At 41.2% G+C, this 17,681-nt stretch overlaps 1 protein-coding gene across 2 annotated transcripts; it reads left to right on the forward strand.

Moving 5' to 3' along the window:
- Window positions 1–13,915: 13,915 nt before the first annotated feature.
- On the forward strand, window positions 13,916–17,248 carry LOC123045483 (uncharacterized). 2 transcript variants are annotated; one of them, XM_044468549.1, is made up of 8 exons: window positions 13,916–14,173; window positions 14,281–14,370; window positions 15,154–15,213; window positions 15,346–15,385; window positions 15,472–15,568; window positions 16,279–16,338; window positions 16,409–16,497; window positions 16,642–17,248. In XM_044468549.1, exons 1-8 carry the CDS (start codon window positions 14,019–14,021, stop codon window positions 16,729–16,731), a joined length of 681 nt encoding a protein of 226 aa, XP_044324484.1. In that variant the 5' UTR covers window positions 13,916–14,018; the 3' UTR covers window positions 16,732–17,248. The 2 variants fall into 2 exon arrangements, with proteins under 2 accessions (XP_044324484.1, XP_044324485.1); XM_044468550.1 differs by having other exon boundaries at window positions 15,475–15,568.
- Window positions 17,249–17,681: the final 433 nt, after the last annotated feature.

A 17,681-nucleotide genomic window follows, 5' to 3' on the forward strand; every position in this document is an offset into this window, starting at 1 on the left:
TCATGGAAAATTTAGGTAATTGTTTGTAATGGTCACACGTGAAATGTAGGGTTTTGCTGTTCTATACAACAATCCATGTTTTTGAAAATGTTTTAGTAGTCGCCAAACGATAAATTCCCAATACTTCTGTACATTTGCATGGTAAAAAAATTAGGACAATTTTTCTGTCCCAAATGACGGAAATTTCAATTTATTTGTTGTCATTTTCACATGGCAAATGTAGGTATTCTGTTTCTGAGTTGGACCATGGAAAAAGAATTGTATTTACCATGACATCTTTATTGTAATTTTCCATTTTACTATGTATTCGTAGATACTATGGCATATTATTTTCTTGAACATAGTTTTTTTTTGCCATGACCCTTTTCAGAAAAATAAATCCACTCATCTATGATTTCCCTACCTTTTGCCATTATATAGACTTGAAAAAATGTACACATATGACAAATTTGATTTGTCCGAGTTTGAACAAGCCAATTTGAACTGCGATGACACATGGAATTTTTTGTTTCCTTTGCCATGTCCATGTCCAAAAGTAGGAAAACGAGATTTTGCCAGATCTCATCTACATTTTTGACAATCCATGGTGACATGATTTCATGACGCATGGCAATTTGGTTTGATGACATATGGTAATTTTGGGCATGTCCATGTCCAAAATGAAACTGATTTTGCCATGTCTCATCTACATTTTATCCTACATTTGCCATGGCAAGCAAGATCCTTTGTAATACCTTTTGATAATTTAATTACATGTTTGGCCATGCCAACTAAATATACCTCAATTGTTCCTTCTCTTTTTAGATGATGACATAATAACATGTGTTCCCATGGAAAATTTGAAATATTTTTTAGGATCTATTTTGGTAATTTTACCATGTTTTATTTACATTTCTTCCAATATTTTCCATGGCTATCAACATTCTTTTTGTTGTCTTTAGCAATTAAGCTCTCAATTTTGTCATGGAAACTAAATATCCTTAACTTTTGTGTTCCCATGGCAATTTTTGGAAAACAAATTGCTATTTCTCCATGCCTCATGTAAGACTTTTTTACTACATTTTCCATGGCAAAAGAAGATCTTCTTATTGCCTTGGCAATAAAATTTATTTTTTCCCATGCCAACTAAATATACTTCAATTGGAGTTTTTGTAGCATGGCAGATTTTGGTTCGCAAATTTAGATGCACAATATTTTTTAATAATAAATATAACTTGACATACCATGGTCAATTCTTTTGGTACATTTATTTTTGGACATGGCAAATTAGAAATTTTGATAAATTATTTTGTTTATGCCACAGCAAATTTGTTTTTACATGACTATTTCAAAAAAAATGTTTTACCATCTTCTCTTATGAAACAATTTCTTTGGTAAATCTGCTATGTGATGGCTACAAATAATTTTGGAATTTTGCATGCTCTATACAAACAATTTTCCCTTAATTGATATGTGACATTTTACACTTTTCTTCCAAATCTTGCCATGACTAACTTTTTATTTCACAATGGCAAGATTTGCATTCATTAGTAAAATTCAAACTTTCCACGGCCATCGAATTGCACTGCTAGACCATGGCTGGTTTTGCATTCATGGCGAAGAAAAATAAAATCAAAATATTAAACAAAATTGCGTTGCTAGGCCATCGCAATTTGTGTCTTGGCAAATTTATTTTAATGGACATGGAAAATTTATTTTCAAAGCCATGTCAATTTAGTTTTCCCTATACCATGACAAAATTGTCTTTGACATCCATGGCAAATTTAGTTTTTCGACAGTTTTTAAAATCCCGCACCTTAAGTTCATTACAATCAGAGTCTAAAAACTACAATCAGTACAACTTTTTAAGTGTTATTTTACGATGAGAAAAATGTTCACACGTCAACTTTTTGTCTTTTTTTCATCATACACATGGCAAATTTGTATACAAAATGTATTCATTAAATCCTGCCAAGTCTAGATGTCTTCCAATACTTGTTTGAAGTGGGGGTTGGGGGTTAGGAACCGAAGGGAGGGGGTATTTTCAATTTTACTCTTCATCCGAGCTCATTTGAGCTCGAGCTCAGATTCTTCGCATCCGTAAATACCTTGCTTTTTTTAGACAATAATGCATACCTTGCTCGCAGTGAAATTCCGCGGACTGGGAAATCAGAAAATAGCAGAAAAATACGAGTACTACGGTTAGGGTTTCAAAAAACTACCTATTTTTTCAAATACCTACCAACTATCTGGCTTTTCGTTTTGGAAAACTAAGAGTAACCAACAATTTTGTTAACGGACTTAGCTTTTCCTCCCATATCCTTGACGGTTAGGTCAAACTCTCCCCTCCAAGCTTCAATGGCAAGACCATGAATTCTCCTCCGCTATGTTTGCTGCTCTGGTGGCCGGTGGCAGGGAGGCGAACTACGGTGCCTCTGCTCGTGTAAGTAGTTTAGGTTAAGTTATTTTAGTACTTGCAGGTGCATCCCTCGGGCGGATGGCGACGCTTCTTCTTTGAGTTTGTCTCCTAGGCTCCAATCATCCTCGAGTTCATCCATCTAGACGTAGTCGACGGAGCTACAGCGTAGATTTTTTATGTCTCCTTGGATGGTGAGTTTAGGGTGTCTCGCCGCGTGGCAAGATTTTCATTTCAGATGCTTCAGATATATTCAAGGCTTCAACGGCGATGACCACAGATCTAGGGCATTGATCCTTAGGGACACATGCATGAAGACTTCTGGGTTTTCATCGATAAGATTAAGCCAGCTTCGTTGGAGGAGCAACAACAACGACACGACAGTGGCTTGTTCTAGCAATGGCAGTGGTCATTTGATGGTCTTGGAATCTCGATGTAATTTTATTATGTTTGAGGTGCTTTGTTCTTCTATGAACTTTGATGGATCATTTTCATAATAAAAAGTGGAAGGTATTTGCGAAAAAAATAAAATTAGGTAGTTTTTTAGAACCTTAACGATTCCGATAGTTTTATGCTATTTACTCGAGAAATCAAGGCACGCCCAGTCAAAACTCACACCGACCAAGTTTTTTTCGGAAAGGACCACCAGCTAACCAGTGGATTCGCCTCCCCTCTGCCTGCCGCTCCAGTGACCGGTGGCGCAGAGGGAAATCCTGGTGCCTTGACTCTGGCTAGTAGTTTATGTTAGGGTTCGTTAGTCCTCGCATGGGTGATGCTCGGGCAGATGGCGGTGCATCATCTTTGAGTTGGTCTTCTGGGCTCTGATCCTTCTTGAATTCTTCTGTTAGGATGGAGTCAACAAAGCTCCAACGTACATTCCTGGCATCTCCTTGGGGGCGTTGAGGTTAAGATTTATCCCCGTATGTGCGCGACGGAAAGATTTAGTGTTAGACACTTTAGATTAATTCAAGGATTAAAGGGTTTAACGATGACGAGCGCGACTCCAAGGAGCTAGTCCTTAGAGGCACGTGCACGAAGACTTCTCGGTTGTCATCGACAAAGTCAGGTCGGCTCCGATATTGGAGCAATGACAACTGCGCATCAGCCACTCGTTCTGGCAACGGTAGTAGTCGTTTGGTGGTACAGGAATCTCGATATAATTTTCATTATGTTTGGGATACTTTGTACTTCAAGTGAACTCTCTTAATAGATCAATTCCTTTTCGCAAAAAAAAGAAACAAGAGTTTTTTCTTTTTACATGAGGAGGAACTAGACTTGCTCGTAGCCATCCACCCACAAACACTTAAATTACCGAGGCATCTTCGACACCGACCGTTAAGCTGTCTACAACCGTCTGGACTGTTTAGACGTGTTTTGCCATCCAAAGCGGATCTGTATCAGTCCGCCGACCTATCTGGATGTGCTCTTTCCCGCAAATTGGAAACAAACTTGAAAGGGTGGGACTTTGTGGGCGTCCGAACTGCTGCCACGCCCGCTTCTAACTACCTTGGCCCAACCAAAAAACCCTTCATCGTCAGCGCCCGAAGGCAGCTGCCCACATTAATGTAGCTCTAGAGCAGCCGCCCCGCATTGACACCAGCCTAGAGCGGACGTGACCTCTTGTTGGCGCTGGCATTGAAGTGGCTCGCTGGCCGAGGATGCCGCCTGCTGCATGTCCGATGTCCGTGCTTGTTCAATGCAGGAAAGTTGTTGATGTCTACTACACAACCTTCTTCTTGTAGACGTTGTTGGACCTGCAAGTGCACAGGTTTGTAGGACAGTAGCAAATTTCGCTCAAGTGGATGACCTAAGGTTTATCAATCCGTGGGAGGCGTAGGATGAAGATGGTCTCTCTCAAACAACCCTGCAACCAAATAACAAAGAGTCTCTTGTGTCCCCAACACACCCAATACAATGGTAAATTGTATAGGTGCACTAGCTCGGCGAAGAGATGGTGATACAAGTGCAATATGGATGGTAGATATAGGTTTTTGTAATCTGAAATAATAAAAACAGCAAGGTAACTAATGGTAAAAGTGAGCGTAAACGGTATTGCAATTATAGGAAACAAGGCCTAGGGTTCATACTTTCACTAGTGCAAGTTCTCTCAACAATAATAACATAGATAGATCATATAACAAGCCATCAACATGCAACAAAGAGTCACTCCAAAGCCACTAATAGCGGAGAACAAACGAAGAGATTATGGTAGGGTACGAAACCACCTCAAAGTTATTCTCTCGGATCAATCTATTTAAGAGTTCGTACTAGAATAACACCTTAAGACACAAATCAACCAAAACCCTAATGTCACCTAGATACTCCATTGTCACCTCAAGTATCGGTGGGCATGATTATACGATATGCATCACACAATCTCAGATTCATCTATTCAAACAACACAAAGTATTTCAAAGAGTGCCCCAAAGTTTCTACCGGAGAGTCAAGAACGTGTGCCAACCCCTATGCATAGGTTCATGGGCGGAACCCGCAAGTTGGTCACCAAAACATACATCAAGTGGCACATGATACCCCATTGTCACCACAGATAAGCACGGCAAGACATACATCAAGTGTTCTCATAAAAGACTCAATCCGATAAGATAACTTCAAAGGGGAAACTCAATTCATCACAAGAGAGTAGAGGGGGAGAAACATCATAAGATCCAACTACAATAGCAAAGCTCGGGATACATCAAGATCGTGCCATAGAGGGAACACGAGAGAGAACACGAGAGAGAGAGATCAAACACATAGCTACTGGTACATACCCTCAGCCCCGAGGGTGAACTACTCCCTCCTCGTCATGGAGATCGCCGGGATGATGAAGATGGCCACCGGTGATGGATTCCCCCTCCGGCAGGGTGCCGGAACGGGCTCCCGAGAGGTTTTTGGTGGCTACAGAGGCTTGCGGCAGCGGAACTCCTGATCTATCTTGATTTCTAATGGTTTTAGGGTACGTAGGTATATATAGGCGAAAGAAGTCGGTCGGGGGGTGCTCGAGGGGTCCACGAGACAGGGGGCCGCTCCCTGTAGGGGGGAGCCCCCTATCTCCTGGGCTCCTCGAGTATCTTTTGACTTGATCTCCAAGCCTCCAGGATGATATTCTTCCAAAAAATCACGATGCCGAAGGTTTCATTCCGTTTGGACTCCGTTTGATATTCCTTTTCTTCGAAATACTGAAACAGGCAATAAAACAGCAATATGGGCTGGGCCTCCGGTTAATAGGTTAGTCCCAAAAATGATATAAATGTGTAAAATAAAGCCCATAAACATCCAAAAGGGGTAATATAATAGCATGGAACAATCAAAAATTATAGATACATTGGTGACGTATCAAGCATCCCCAAGCTTAATTCCTGCTCATCCTCGAGTAGGTAAATGATAAAAACAGAATTTTTGATGTGGAATGCTACCTAGCATAATTCTCAATGTAATTTTCTTTATTGTGGCATGAATGTTCAGATCCAAATGATTCAAAATAAAAGCTTATAAAACATAAAAAGAATAATGCTTCAAAGCATACTAACAAATAATCATGTCCTATCAAAATAGCATAGCCAAAGAAAGCTTATCCCTACAAAATCATATAGTTAGGCCATGCTTCATTTTTATTACACAAAATACTCCCATCATGCACAACCCCGATGACGAGCCGAGCAATTGGTTCATACTTTTTAACGCGCTTCAGCTTTTTCAACTCTTACACAATACATGAGCGCAAGCCATGGACATAGCACTATGGTGGTATATGGTGGTGGTTGTGAGGACAAAAAGGGAGAAGATAGTCTCACATCAACTAGGCGTATTAATGGCCTATGGAGATGCCCATCAATAGATATCAATGTGAGTGAGTAGGGATTGCCATGCAACGAATGCACTAGAGCTATAAATATATGAAAGCTCAACAAAAGAAGTGGGTGTGCATCCAACTCGCTTGCTCACGAAGACCTAGGGCATTTTGAGGAAGCCCATCATTGGAATATACAAGCCAAGTTCTATAATGAAAAATTCCCACTAGTATATGAAAGTGACAACATAGGAGACTCTCTATCATGAAGATCATGGTGCTACTTTGAAGCACAAGTGTGGAAAAAGAGATAGTACATCGTCCCTTCTCTCTTTTTCTCTCATTTTCTTTTTTTTTCTTTTTTTCTCCTTCCCTTTTTTTCTTTGGCCTTTCTTTTTTTTCTTTTTGGCCTTTCTCCTTTTTTCCTCTTTTTTTTTCTTTTTTGTAAAGTCCGAAGTCTCATCCCGACTTGTGGGGAAATCATAGTCTTTATCATCCTTTCCTCACTGAGACAATGCTCTAATAATGAAGATCATCACACTTTTATGGATTTACAACTCAAAGCTAGAACAAGATATGACTCTATACGAATGCCTCCGGCGGTGTACCGGGATATGCAATGAATCAAGAGCGACATGTATGAAAATTATGAAGGTGGCCTTGCCACAAATACGATGTCAACTACATGATCATGCAAAGAGCAATATGACAATGATGGAACGTGTCATAATAAACGGAACGGTGGAAAGTTGCATGGCAATATATCTCGGAATGGCTATGGAAATGCCATAATAGGTAGGTATGGTGGCTGTTTTGAGGAAGGTAAATAATGGGTGCAATACCGGCGAAAGTTGCACGGTATAATAGAGGCTAGCAAAGTGGAAGGATGAGTGTGCGTATATCCATAGACTCACATTAGTCATAAAAAACTCATATACTTATTGCAAAAATCTATTTAGCCCTCGAAGCAAAGTACTACTACGCATGCCCCAAGAGGGATAGATTGGTAGGAAAAGACCATCGCTCGTCCCCGACTGCCACTCATAAGGAAGACAATCAAAAGAGCACCTCATGCAACAAATTTGTCACACAACTTTTACCATACGTGCATGCTACGGGACTTGCCAACTTCAACAAAAGTATTCTCAATTTCATAATTACCCACTAGCATGACCCTAACATTACTACCTTTATATCTCAAACAATAATCAAGCATCAAATTAATCATAGCATCCAATTCACTTCCTATGATAGTTTTTATTATACCCAACTTGGATGCTCATCATTCTAGGACCAAATTTGTAACCATAGCAAATACCATGTTGTTCTAAAAGACTTTAAAAAAGATATAAGTGAAGCATGAGAGACTAGCAATTTCTTCAAAATTAATCCACCGCCGTGCTTTAAAAGATATAAATAAAGCACTAGAGCAAATGACAAACTACTCCGAAAGATATAAGTGAAGATCAATGAGTAGCTAAATAATGTAACTATATGAAGACTCTCTCTCATTAAAGAATTTCAGATCTTGGTATCTTATTCAAACAGCAAGCAAAAAAAATAAAATGACAATGCAAGGATAGCACAACTCATGTGAAGAAGCAAAAACTTAGGCTCAACCAACATTAACCGATAGTTGTTGAAGAAGAAAGGTGGGATGCCTACCGGGCATCCCCAAGCTTAGATGCTTGAGACTTCTTAGAATATTATCTTGGGGTGCCTTGGGCATCCCCAAGCTTGAAATTTTGTGTCTACTTAATTCCTCTCATATCATGGTTTCTCTTTTTATCAAAAGCTTCATCCACACCAAACTCAACAAGAACTCGTGAGATAGGTTAGTATAAGCCAATGCAAAACCTTATCATTTTCTACTGTAACAAATCACTAAAATTATTATTCAACATTGCATACTAAATGTCTCTGCATATTTAATACTCCTATCCTCAAATAGAATCGTTAAACAAGCAAATATATGCAAACAATGCAAACATAACAGCAAACTACCAAAACAGTACAGTCTGTAAAGAATGCAAGAGTATCAATACTTCCCTAACTCCAAAAATTATGAAATAAAATTCCCACTGTAGTAAATTTATCAGAGCTCATTATGCAAAAAAATTCAACATTATATCATTCTCTGACTTTTCTAGGGAAGTTTTGCAACAGCGGTAAACTTTCTGTTTTCAAATAGCAACATGTATACTAGCAAAATAAGCATGGCAAAGGCTATCCTTGACTTCTTTATTGAAACTAAAGATGCAAAATATTATTCTAACTAATAGCAAGCAAATACTAACAAAAGAAAATGACGCTCCAAGCAAAACACATATCATGTGGTGAATAAAAATATAGCTCCAAGTAAAGTTACCGATAGACGAAGACGAAAGAGGGGATGCCATCCGGGGCATCCCCAAGCTTAGACTCTTGGTTGTCCTTGGATATTACCTTGGGGTGCCTTTGGCATCCCCAAGCTTAGGCTCTTACCATCCTTATTCCATAGTCCATCGAATCTTTACCCAAAACTTGAAAACTCCACAACACAAAACTCAACAGAAAACTCGTAAGCTCCGTTAGTATAAGAAAATAAAACCACCACTTAGGTACTGTAATGAACTCATTCTAAATTCATATTGGTGTAATATCTACTGTAATCCAACTTATCTATGGTTCATACCCTCCGATACTACTCATAGATTCATCAAAATAAGCAAACAACACATAGAAAATAGAATATGTCAAAAACAGAACAGTCTGTAGTAATCTGTATCAAACGTATACCTCTCAAACTCCAAAAATCCTACAAAATTAGGAAGTCCTAAGCAATTCGTGTACCAATCTAGAGTAAAAAGGATCAGATCAAGAGCACGTTCCTCTCAATGAAAAAAACTAATTTACTGCGTGCAAATGTTTCTGATTCTCAGCAGGATCAACACAACTATCACCATAAGCTATCCTAAAGGTCTTACTTGGCACTTTATTGAAACAAAAGCTATAAAACATGATTACTACAGTAGAATAATCATGTGGACACACAAAAACAGTAAGGGTAAATATTGGGTTATCTCCCAACAAGCGCTTTTCTTTAATGCCTTTCTAGCTAGGCATGATGATGACAATGATGCTCACATAAAAGATAAGAATTGAAACATAATGGGAGCATCATGAAGCATATGACTAGCACATTTAAGCCTAACCCACTTCCTATGCATAGGGATTTTGTGAGCAAACAACTTATGGGAACAATAATCAACTAGCATAGGAAGGTAAAACAAGCATAGCTTCAAGATTTTCAACACATAGAGAGGAAACTTGACATTATTGCAATTCCTACAAGCATATATTCCTCCCTCATAATAATTTTCAGTAGCATCATGAATGAATTCAACAATATAACCAGCACCTAAAGCATTCTTTTCATGATCTACAAGCATAGAAAATTTACTACTCTCCACATAAGTAAAATTCTTCTCATGAATAGTAGTGGGAGCAAACTCAGCAAAATAATTATCATGTGAGGCATAATCCAATTGAAAACTAAAATCATGATGACAAGTCTCATGGTTATCATTATTCTTAATAGCATACAAGTCATCACAATAATAATCATAGATAGCAACTTTGTTCTCACCATAATCGATTGAAACCTCTCCCAAGATAGTGGAATCACTAAATAAAGTTGACACTCTTCCAAATCCACTTTCATGTTCATCATAATAAGATTCAATATCCTCCAAAATAGTGGGATCACTACTTCCTAAAGTTGACACTCTTCCACACCCACTTTCATCAATATAATCATCATAAATAGGAGGCATGCTATCATCAAAATAAATTTGCTCATCAAAACTTGGGGGACTAAAAATATCATCTTCATGAAACATAGCTTCCCCAAGCTTGTGGCTTTGCATATCATTAGCATCATGGATATTCAAGGAATTCATACTAACAACATTGCAATCATGCTCATCATTCACATATTTAGTATCAAACATACTATAGATTTCTTCTTCTAGCACTTGAGCACAATTTTCCTTTCCATCATACTCACGAAAGATATTAAAAAGACGAAGCGTATGAGACAAACTTAACTCCATTTTTTTGTAATTTTCTTTTATAAACTAAACTAGTGATAAAACAAGAAACAAAAAGATTCGATTGCAAGATCTAAAGATATACCTTCAAGCACTCACCTCCCCGGCAACGGCGCCAGAAAAGAGCTTAGTTGACGGGGTGTGAGTGAGTGCCCTTTACCTAGCCTCCCCGGCAACGGCGCCAGAAAAGAGCTTGATGTCTACTACACAATCTTCTTCTTGTAGACGTTGTTGGGCCTGCAAGTGCACAGGTTTGTAGGACAGTAGCAAATTTCCCTCAAGTGGATGACCTAAGGTTTATCAATCCATGGGAGGCGTAGGATGAAGATGGTCTCTCTCAAACAACCCTGCAACCAAATAACAAAGAGTCTCTGGTGTCCCCAACACACCCAACACAATGGTAAATTGTATAGGTGCACTAATTCGACGAAGAGATGGTGATACAAGTGCAATATGGATGGTAGATATAGGTTTTTGTAATCTGAAATAATAAAAACAGCAAGGTAACTAATGATAAAAGTGAGCGTAAACGGTATTACAATGATAGGAAATAAGGCCTAGGGTTCATACTTTCACTAGTGCAAGTTCTCTCAACAATAATAACATAGATAGATCATACAACAAGCCCTTAACATGCAACAAAGAGTCACTCCAAAGCCACTAATAGCGGAGAACAAACGAAGAGATTATGGTAGGGTACGAAACCACCTCAAAGTTATTCTCTCGGATCAATCTATTTAAGAGTTCGTACTAGAATAACACCTTAAGACACAAATCAACCAAAACCCTAATGTCACCTAGATACTCCATTGTCACCTCAAGTATCGGTGGGCATGACTATACGATATGCATCACACAATCTCAGATTCATCTATTCAAATAACACAAAGTACTTCAAAGAGTGCCCCAAAGTTTCTACCGGAGAGTCAAGAACGTGTGCCAGCCCCTATGCATAGGTTCATAGGCGGAACCCGCAAGTTGGTCACCAAAACATACATCAAGTGGCACATGATATCCCATTGTCATCACAGATAAGCACGGCAAGACATACATCAAGTGTTCTCATAAAAGACTCAATGCGATAAGATAACTTCAAAGGGGAAACTCAATTCATTACAAGAGAGTAGAGGGGGAGAAACATCATAAGATCCAACTACAATAGCAAAGCTCGGGATACATCAAGATCGTGCCATAGAGGGAACACGAGAGAGAGAGATCAAACACATAGCTACTGGTACATACCCTCAGCCCCGAGGGTGAACTACTCCCTCCTCGTCATGGAGAGCGCCGGGATGATGAAGATGGCCACCGGTGATGGATTCCCCCTCCGGCAGGGTGCCGGAACGGGCTCCCGAGAGGTTTTTGGTGGCTATAGAGGCTTGCGGCAGTGGAACTCCCGATCTATCTTGATTTCTGATGGTTTTAGGATACGTAGGTATATATAGGCGAAAGAAGTCGGTCGGGGGGTGCTCGAGGGGTCCACGAGACAGGGGGCCGCTCCCTGTAGGGGGGGCGCCCCCTATCTCCTGGGCTCCTCGAGTATTTTGTGACTTGATCTCCAAGCCTCCAGGATGATATTCTTCCAAAAAATCACGATGCCGAAGGTTTCATTCCGTTTGGACTCCGTTTGATATTCCTTTTCTTCGAAATACTGAAACAGGCAATAAAACATCAATATGGGCTGGGCCTCCGGTTAATAGGTTAGTCCCAAAAATGATATAAATGTGTAAAATAAAGATCATAAACATCCAAAAGGGGTAATATAATAGCATGGAACAATCAAAAATTATAGATACGTTGGAGACGTATCAGATGTTTACTGGACGGGATGGGAAGGATATTTACCACACCCATTCAATGCCCGTTCCTCCGTCTGCCCCATTAAACAGGCTCGCTGGCCTAGAAACCAACTCTCGCGCTTGCGCACTGATGCACCCAGACGCTTGGCCTCACCTGCATCCACTATTTTAGGGCGGCCAGAGTCAGGTCACATCACACCACAACCCATCTGCTGCATATCTTCCTCCCATGCACCACATCTGCCATGCCCGCGAGCGAGAACGCTCTGTGAGAGTGATTGCCCACGGAGAAAAAGCATGAGGTGACGGCCCTTTGCGGCCACCATGCCGGGCGGACAGAGGCCGACATGTCGGCCAGCTCTTCGAAGGTCTTCGACGACGACCCCACGATGAAGACTAGCTTTGACGACGACTCCATGCCGGAGCCCACGCAGGTGCATGCCACCTTGGCGATGGAGCTGGCACAAGCGCACTTCAACGCCGCCATGGCGGAGGAGTAGTCGGCGCCCGCACCTATGTCGGCATTTCGGCAGGTGCAAGAGGAACAATGCTACAATTTGTTCCTCCTCGAGCAGTAGCAGCTGGCGGAGGGCCATATCAACGGCGAGTGTGCGAGCGAGGAGGCCATGGTGGCCATGTTCGCGGTGAATCTTAACTTCGTCGCCGAGCAGCACACGCTCTATGAGGCCGCCCGTGCTCAAGGCTCGTAACGTACAGGCGGCGCAGTCGGATGCGGAGGCGGTGCTGGCTGCGCAGGCTATCGCGGACGAGAACCCCGTCAGCTGCGCGTCTTACGTGCCCCCAAATGTTGTTTGGCCGCGATGGTGGGGCAACGAGCGTGTCGGCTCCTCCATTTCCATCTTGGACCTCACATCCGTCGGCGACAGACAGGCAGTGGATTTCGACGAGGATGCGTAAGGCATGTGAGGCGGCAGGGCTCGAGCCCCAAACGGGCGAGTCCATCTCCCATGTCGCTCATTCACTTCCTCGCCAGCGACCGCACATTGACTTTACGAGTCTTATCCCTGTCGCTCATGGAGACAATATATGGAGGAAGCAGTCATGGAAGGGAACAACAAAGACTTGGACGACGGGCGTTGCCGTAGGCTAGGTTTATGTCAGGTCTTTTTTTTAATGAAAACCGGTCAAAATGTAATTAATGTGCTTCGATTTATATGAAAATCATCCAGTTTGCATGTAATCCTTCTGGTTTGTTTAAACCCGCCTTAAAATATCTGGAGATAGCTTTAGATGCTTAATCCCGTTCACATCCCGAGCCAATAATAGAGCGAATAATTAAAAGAGTACTCCACCACGAGCAGCTCAGCCAATTCTCACAAGCTTAGGAAAAAGAAAAGCAGAACCACTCGCAGATGGATTTTTTCTATCTTTACAGCTCACTCTATCAGTCTACTAATACCACACATATTCTCATCATGCAAGAATAGATTTCAGATATACTCCCTCCGTTCCGAATTACTTGTCTTGGATTTGTCTGGATACAGATGTATCTAGACTCATTTTAGTGCTAGATACTTCTGTATCTAGACAAATCCAAGACAAGTAATTTAGAACGAAGGGAGTAAAATATAGGATCTGTCTAGGACACATCTAAATGTAACGTAGTTATGTCACATCGAAGCTGATTTTCACTCTGTTTGTGGTCTATTTTTTTCTAGTTTTTTTCTTTTCTTGTTGCTGCATTATATATTTGTTGGAGTTTAGATGTGACATTCTTAAAAAGCATCTAGATGTGAATTAGACAAACTGAAAAATATAATAGTACTAGCATATATTCTAGCCGGTTTGCGGGTCGGAGATATATACCCTTACAAAAGCCAATAGTGGTAGTGGAGCACCTAAATTTCTCCAGCAGTACATCACTACCCTCTCGCTCCCCAGCAAAATTTCGAACTGCGTTGCGCTACGCTTGTCGACCAGCGATGCGGCCTGCGGTGAGTCCCGGCGGCGGAAGGAGGATGTCCCCGGGCGAAGAGGCTCTGCGGTCGTTGAAGAGGCCGCGCCACCCCGTGGATCCCGGCTCCGGCTCCGACCCCGGCTCCAGCTCCGGCTCGGAATCCGACGGCGATTTCGTCAGGTGCCGCGCATCTGATTTCGAGCTTTTCCTCTTCGATTCGGCGGCTCGCATTTCTAATTCCTTGTCGTTTAACTTTGTGACGATGGGTACATTTGTGGCGGGAGCAGCGACTTGAGGCAGATCGCGTGCCTGCTGCGGTTGATCAAGGGCGGGCCCAACAAGGATCGCCAGAAGATGTGCGAGCAGATCATCGCCAGGTGCGCAGAACAATGTTCTTTCGGTTGCACCTCCGAGTTTTCTCTTATCGCGGTATGTGCTAGCGTGCAAAAAAATTGGGATATGCGTATATGCTACCCTAGCGGCTTCTTCTGATGCATTTCGTGCTCGCCGATTTGTTCGGAGAGACTTCCAGTTCATGGTCACCGGGAGGGATGTGCAACAAATAAACGTTGCACGTTTGCAATCCTGCAATGTGTTCAGTCGGCTGATTATATGTGATTAATGCAGGAACTAGGTTCGTTTGATGGTACCTGTCAGTTTTTGCATATTATGCGGAGCGATATGCACTGTGAGTGATGTGAGGAAAATGGGCATATTAATTTGATGGGTTCCTCGATTCATGTTTTTTATGTAATGGTGTGGCTTTGTTCGGGTGAGTTGATTTTCAGAACCACGGCTGGCCTGAACATTTCTATAAACTTTTCAGAACTATTACAAAGACCCTAGTTATTGCACATCTAAGTGACTTAATCAAGCATAAAAAGAAAAAAAATACCCACACGAATCTCCGCGTAAAATTAATGACATAGGACTTAGATGTGCAACAATACTTATGGCACATCTAGATATGCTTTAGGAAAATTGTACAAAGAATTATTTACACAGGCATCGGGGAGAAAAAGCAGAAAAAAATTATAACATGTGGTCTAAAGGGACTGCATTGACTGTACTGTGAAGTTTGAAGCGCATAATGTTGCTGATCATTATTCTTTTACCTTTTCCTTACACCGTTTATTCCTTTACTTTTCTCAACCTGACAGTGTTGCAGCCAATATTCAGACTATGCTTGAAGATACCAAGTCCAAGTTTGAGAAGGAAAGGTAACTCACTTGCTTGTGAACTGTGAAACAATACCTGCATGTACAATTACGCCTGAAACTATTTCTGTCCGAAAAGAAAACTTGTTCGTTTTTATTTAGAACGCAGTGTAACTGTTATATTTGCATGCGCAGGCAGAACTTGCTGAAAGTATTGTCAGGCACTTCGAAAGAGGTATCCAGTTTAGAATTCTTTCGGATTGTCGACTAACTTACTGATTTGCCTAAGATTGAAATATGGCATGTGATTTGCACTATTAGCAGTGTGAAAGTTCATTGAACGAAGAGTACACCAAGCTTCAGGAAACATATGAAATGTTCTGTGAAGAAAATGATGCACACTTACAAACCTTCAAAGGTATGGCAAATAAGAGCTGGTTGTCATTTTCACAAGTATATCATGTGCTTCTATCCAGATTTATCTAGGATTTTAGGGCGTTGTGCCATGTGATGTCATTTGGTCTAATCAGCCAGTACGTATGAACTGTGATTCTTACTACTTACTAGTACTTACAAGCCTTTTGTCCCAAACAAGCTGGGATAGGCTAGATATGAAACCCTTTCACGAGGACTTCCCAGGAGGTCACCCATCCTAGTACTACTCTCGCCCATTACGTTGCTCGCCAAGCCTATCACAACCCTTAGATATGAAACCCTTTCACGAGGACTTCCTAGGAGGTCACCCATCCTAGTACTACTCTCGCTCAAATGGGTTTCATACCTATGGGACTGGCTAGTTTTTATGTTGGCTTGCCAAGCCTATTACAACCCTCCTCCTTTACCCGGCTTGGGACCGGCTATGCCTAGAAGACATAGGCGGAGTTATGAGCTGTGATTCTTATCTTTGGAAAAATATATTGAGGAATGAATTATACCTGGTTTTGATGCAAACAGAATCTACGTGACACTTGTATTCATGTGTTGTTTTTAAATACGCATTGCTTGGCTGCTGCTTGTCAGCGACTCAGGCATTATTTGGATGATGTTCCCATAGAAGACGTTCAGATCTTACTGATTCTGCAAAAATATTTGGCTCTTATTTGACTTGTTAAATGTCCTGTTACGCAGACCTATTCTCACAAGTTGAAGTTGAGAAAAAGAAACTGCTTGAGCAGTATCAATATCAGAGTAAGTGACTAGAGGATTCATTTCCCTCGGACGGAAATATGCTGTTCTTACACTCAAATCCTTGAAACAGGGAAGGAGACGGCTACATTGTCTGAACTTGGTGAAACCTTCTCAGAGAAGATAACAAATGCCAAACCATCACCGAAAAGGATGAAGCAGGTGTGGCAAAATTCACAACTGCTTGCATTTCTTAGACTCCATTTTTAGCTACCCCGTCAGGCCTAAAGCTGAATGACCAGCCAATTTTTTTGTTCCATGGTTTGAAACACCTCTTCCTGCAAAATACTGCATTCTTTTTCGCAGGATGACAAGTCTTTTATCATCTTCCGCAAGTCGATTGGTTCATATCTCGAGTGCGCATCGGACGACGATTTTGACCTTGATGATGAATGACGCTGCTTCTCTTGTCCAACATACTGATCCTTTGAAGCGACACATACAAAACGATCTTGCTATTTTTCTTTTTTTTTTTCACGTTTCCTCCTTTAACCGACATCTTATAGAACATCTTAAGGCCATGTTCGCTTAATCCCCTTGCCACAGGGATTGAAGGGGATTGGGGAGGTTTGAGAAGGATTTTGACTTGCAAGGGATTTAATCCCCTCCAATCCCTTTCAAACCTCTTCAAACCCTTCCAAACCGAACAAGGCCTAAGGGTATATATATACTCCCTCTGTTCACTTTTATAAGGCTTTGTAGACGTTTCAGACAGTGTGCAAAACAGCACAATTTCACTTGTCTGAAACGACTTATAAAAGTGAACGGAGGGAGTAGGTCATAGGAGAGAAGGCTTCACAGTTTGTATTAGGTACATTGCCTCGGACCCTTTTTTCTGACATAGGTACATTTCCTCAGACTCTTGAAAAGGAAGTGTTATCATAAATCTGTCTGCAATGTTGGATTGGCTTGAGAGGTTGGTGTAAGGCCCCAGATTTAAAACTAGCTTCGACCCAACCTTGTGTTGGATCGGCCATTTACATGTAGCAATTCTTATGTTTTCGTCCTCGCTTCTCGCAAAACGCTAACCACAGTTTTCAATGGAACACTTGGGTTTATATGGTTGTATGCAATCGCTTGAATGCTAACGAGAGTTTTCAACGGAACACTTGGGGTTATATGGTTGTATGCAATCACTTGAACTAGCAAGTTGGGACTGTCCCTGCTATGCTGAAACACCCACGAGAAAGACGAGAATTTTCCAAGATATTTGAGTTAGTGAAAATTTTCTATGAAATGTAGCACAAAGAAATACTTCTGAAAAAAGGACTCGTGGCATTAAATCCTACAAATTCAAGCATGCCATCCATAGGATTGAGCAAACCATGGTCCTATAATATCAAAAA

This window comes from Triticum aestivum, chromosome 2B (genome assembly GCF_018294505.1).
Source record: "Triticum aestivum cultivar Chinese Spring chromosome 2B, IWGSC CS RefSeq v2.1, whole genome shotgun sequence".
Classification (NCBI taxonomy): domain Eukaryota; kingdom Viridiplantae; phylum Streptophyta; class Magnoliopsida; order Poales; family Poaceae; genus Triticum; species Triticum aestivum.

Coding starts and splice junctions, on each gene's coding strand:
- LOC123045483 (XM_044468549.1), top strand. CDS start 14,019: ATGCGGCCTGCGGTGAGTCCCGGCGGCGGAAGGAGGATGTCCCCGGGC. Junction 14,174..14,280: donor TCCGACGGCGATTTCGTCAG/GTGCCGCGCATC, acceptor TGGCGGGAGCAG/CGACTTGAGGCAGATCGCGT. Junction 15,386..15,471: donor TGTCAGGCACTTCGAAAGAG/GTATCCAGTTTA, acceptor TTGCACTATTAG/CAGTGTGAAAGTTCATTGAA.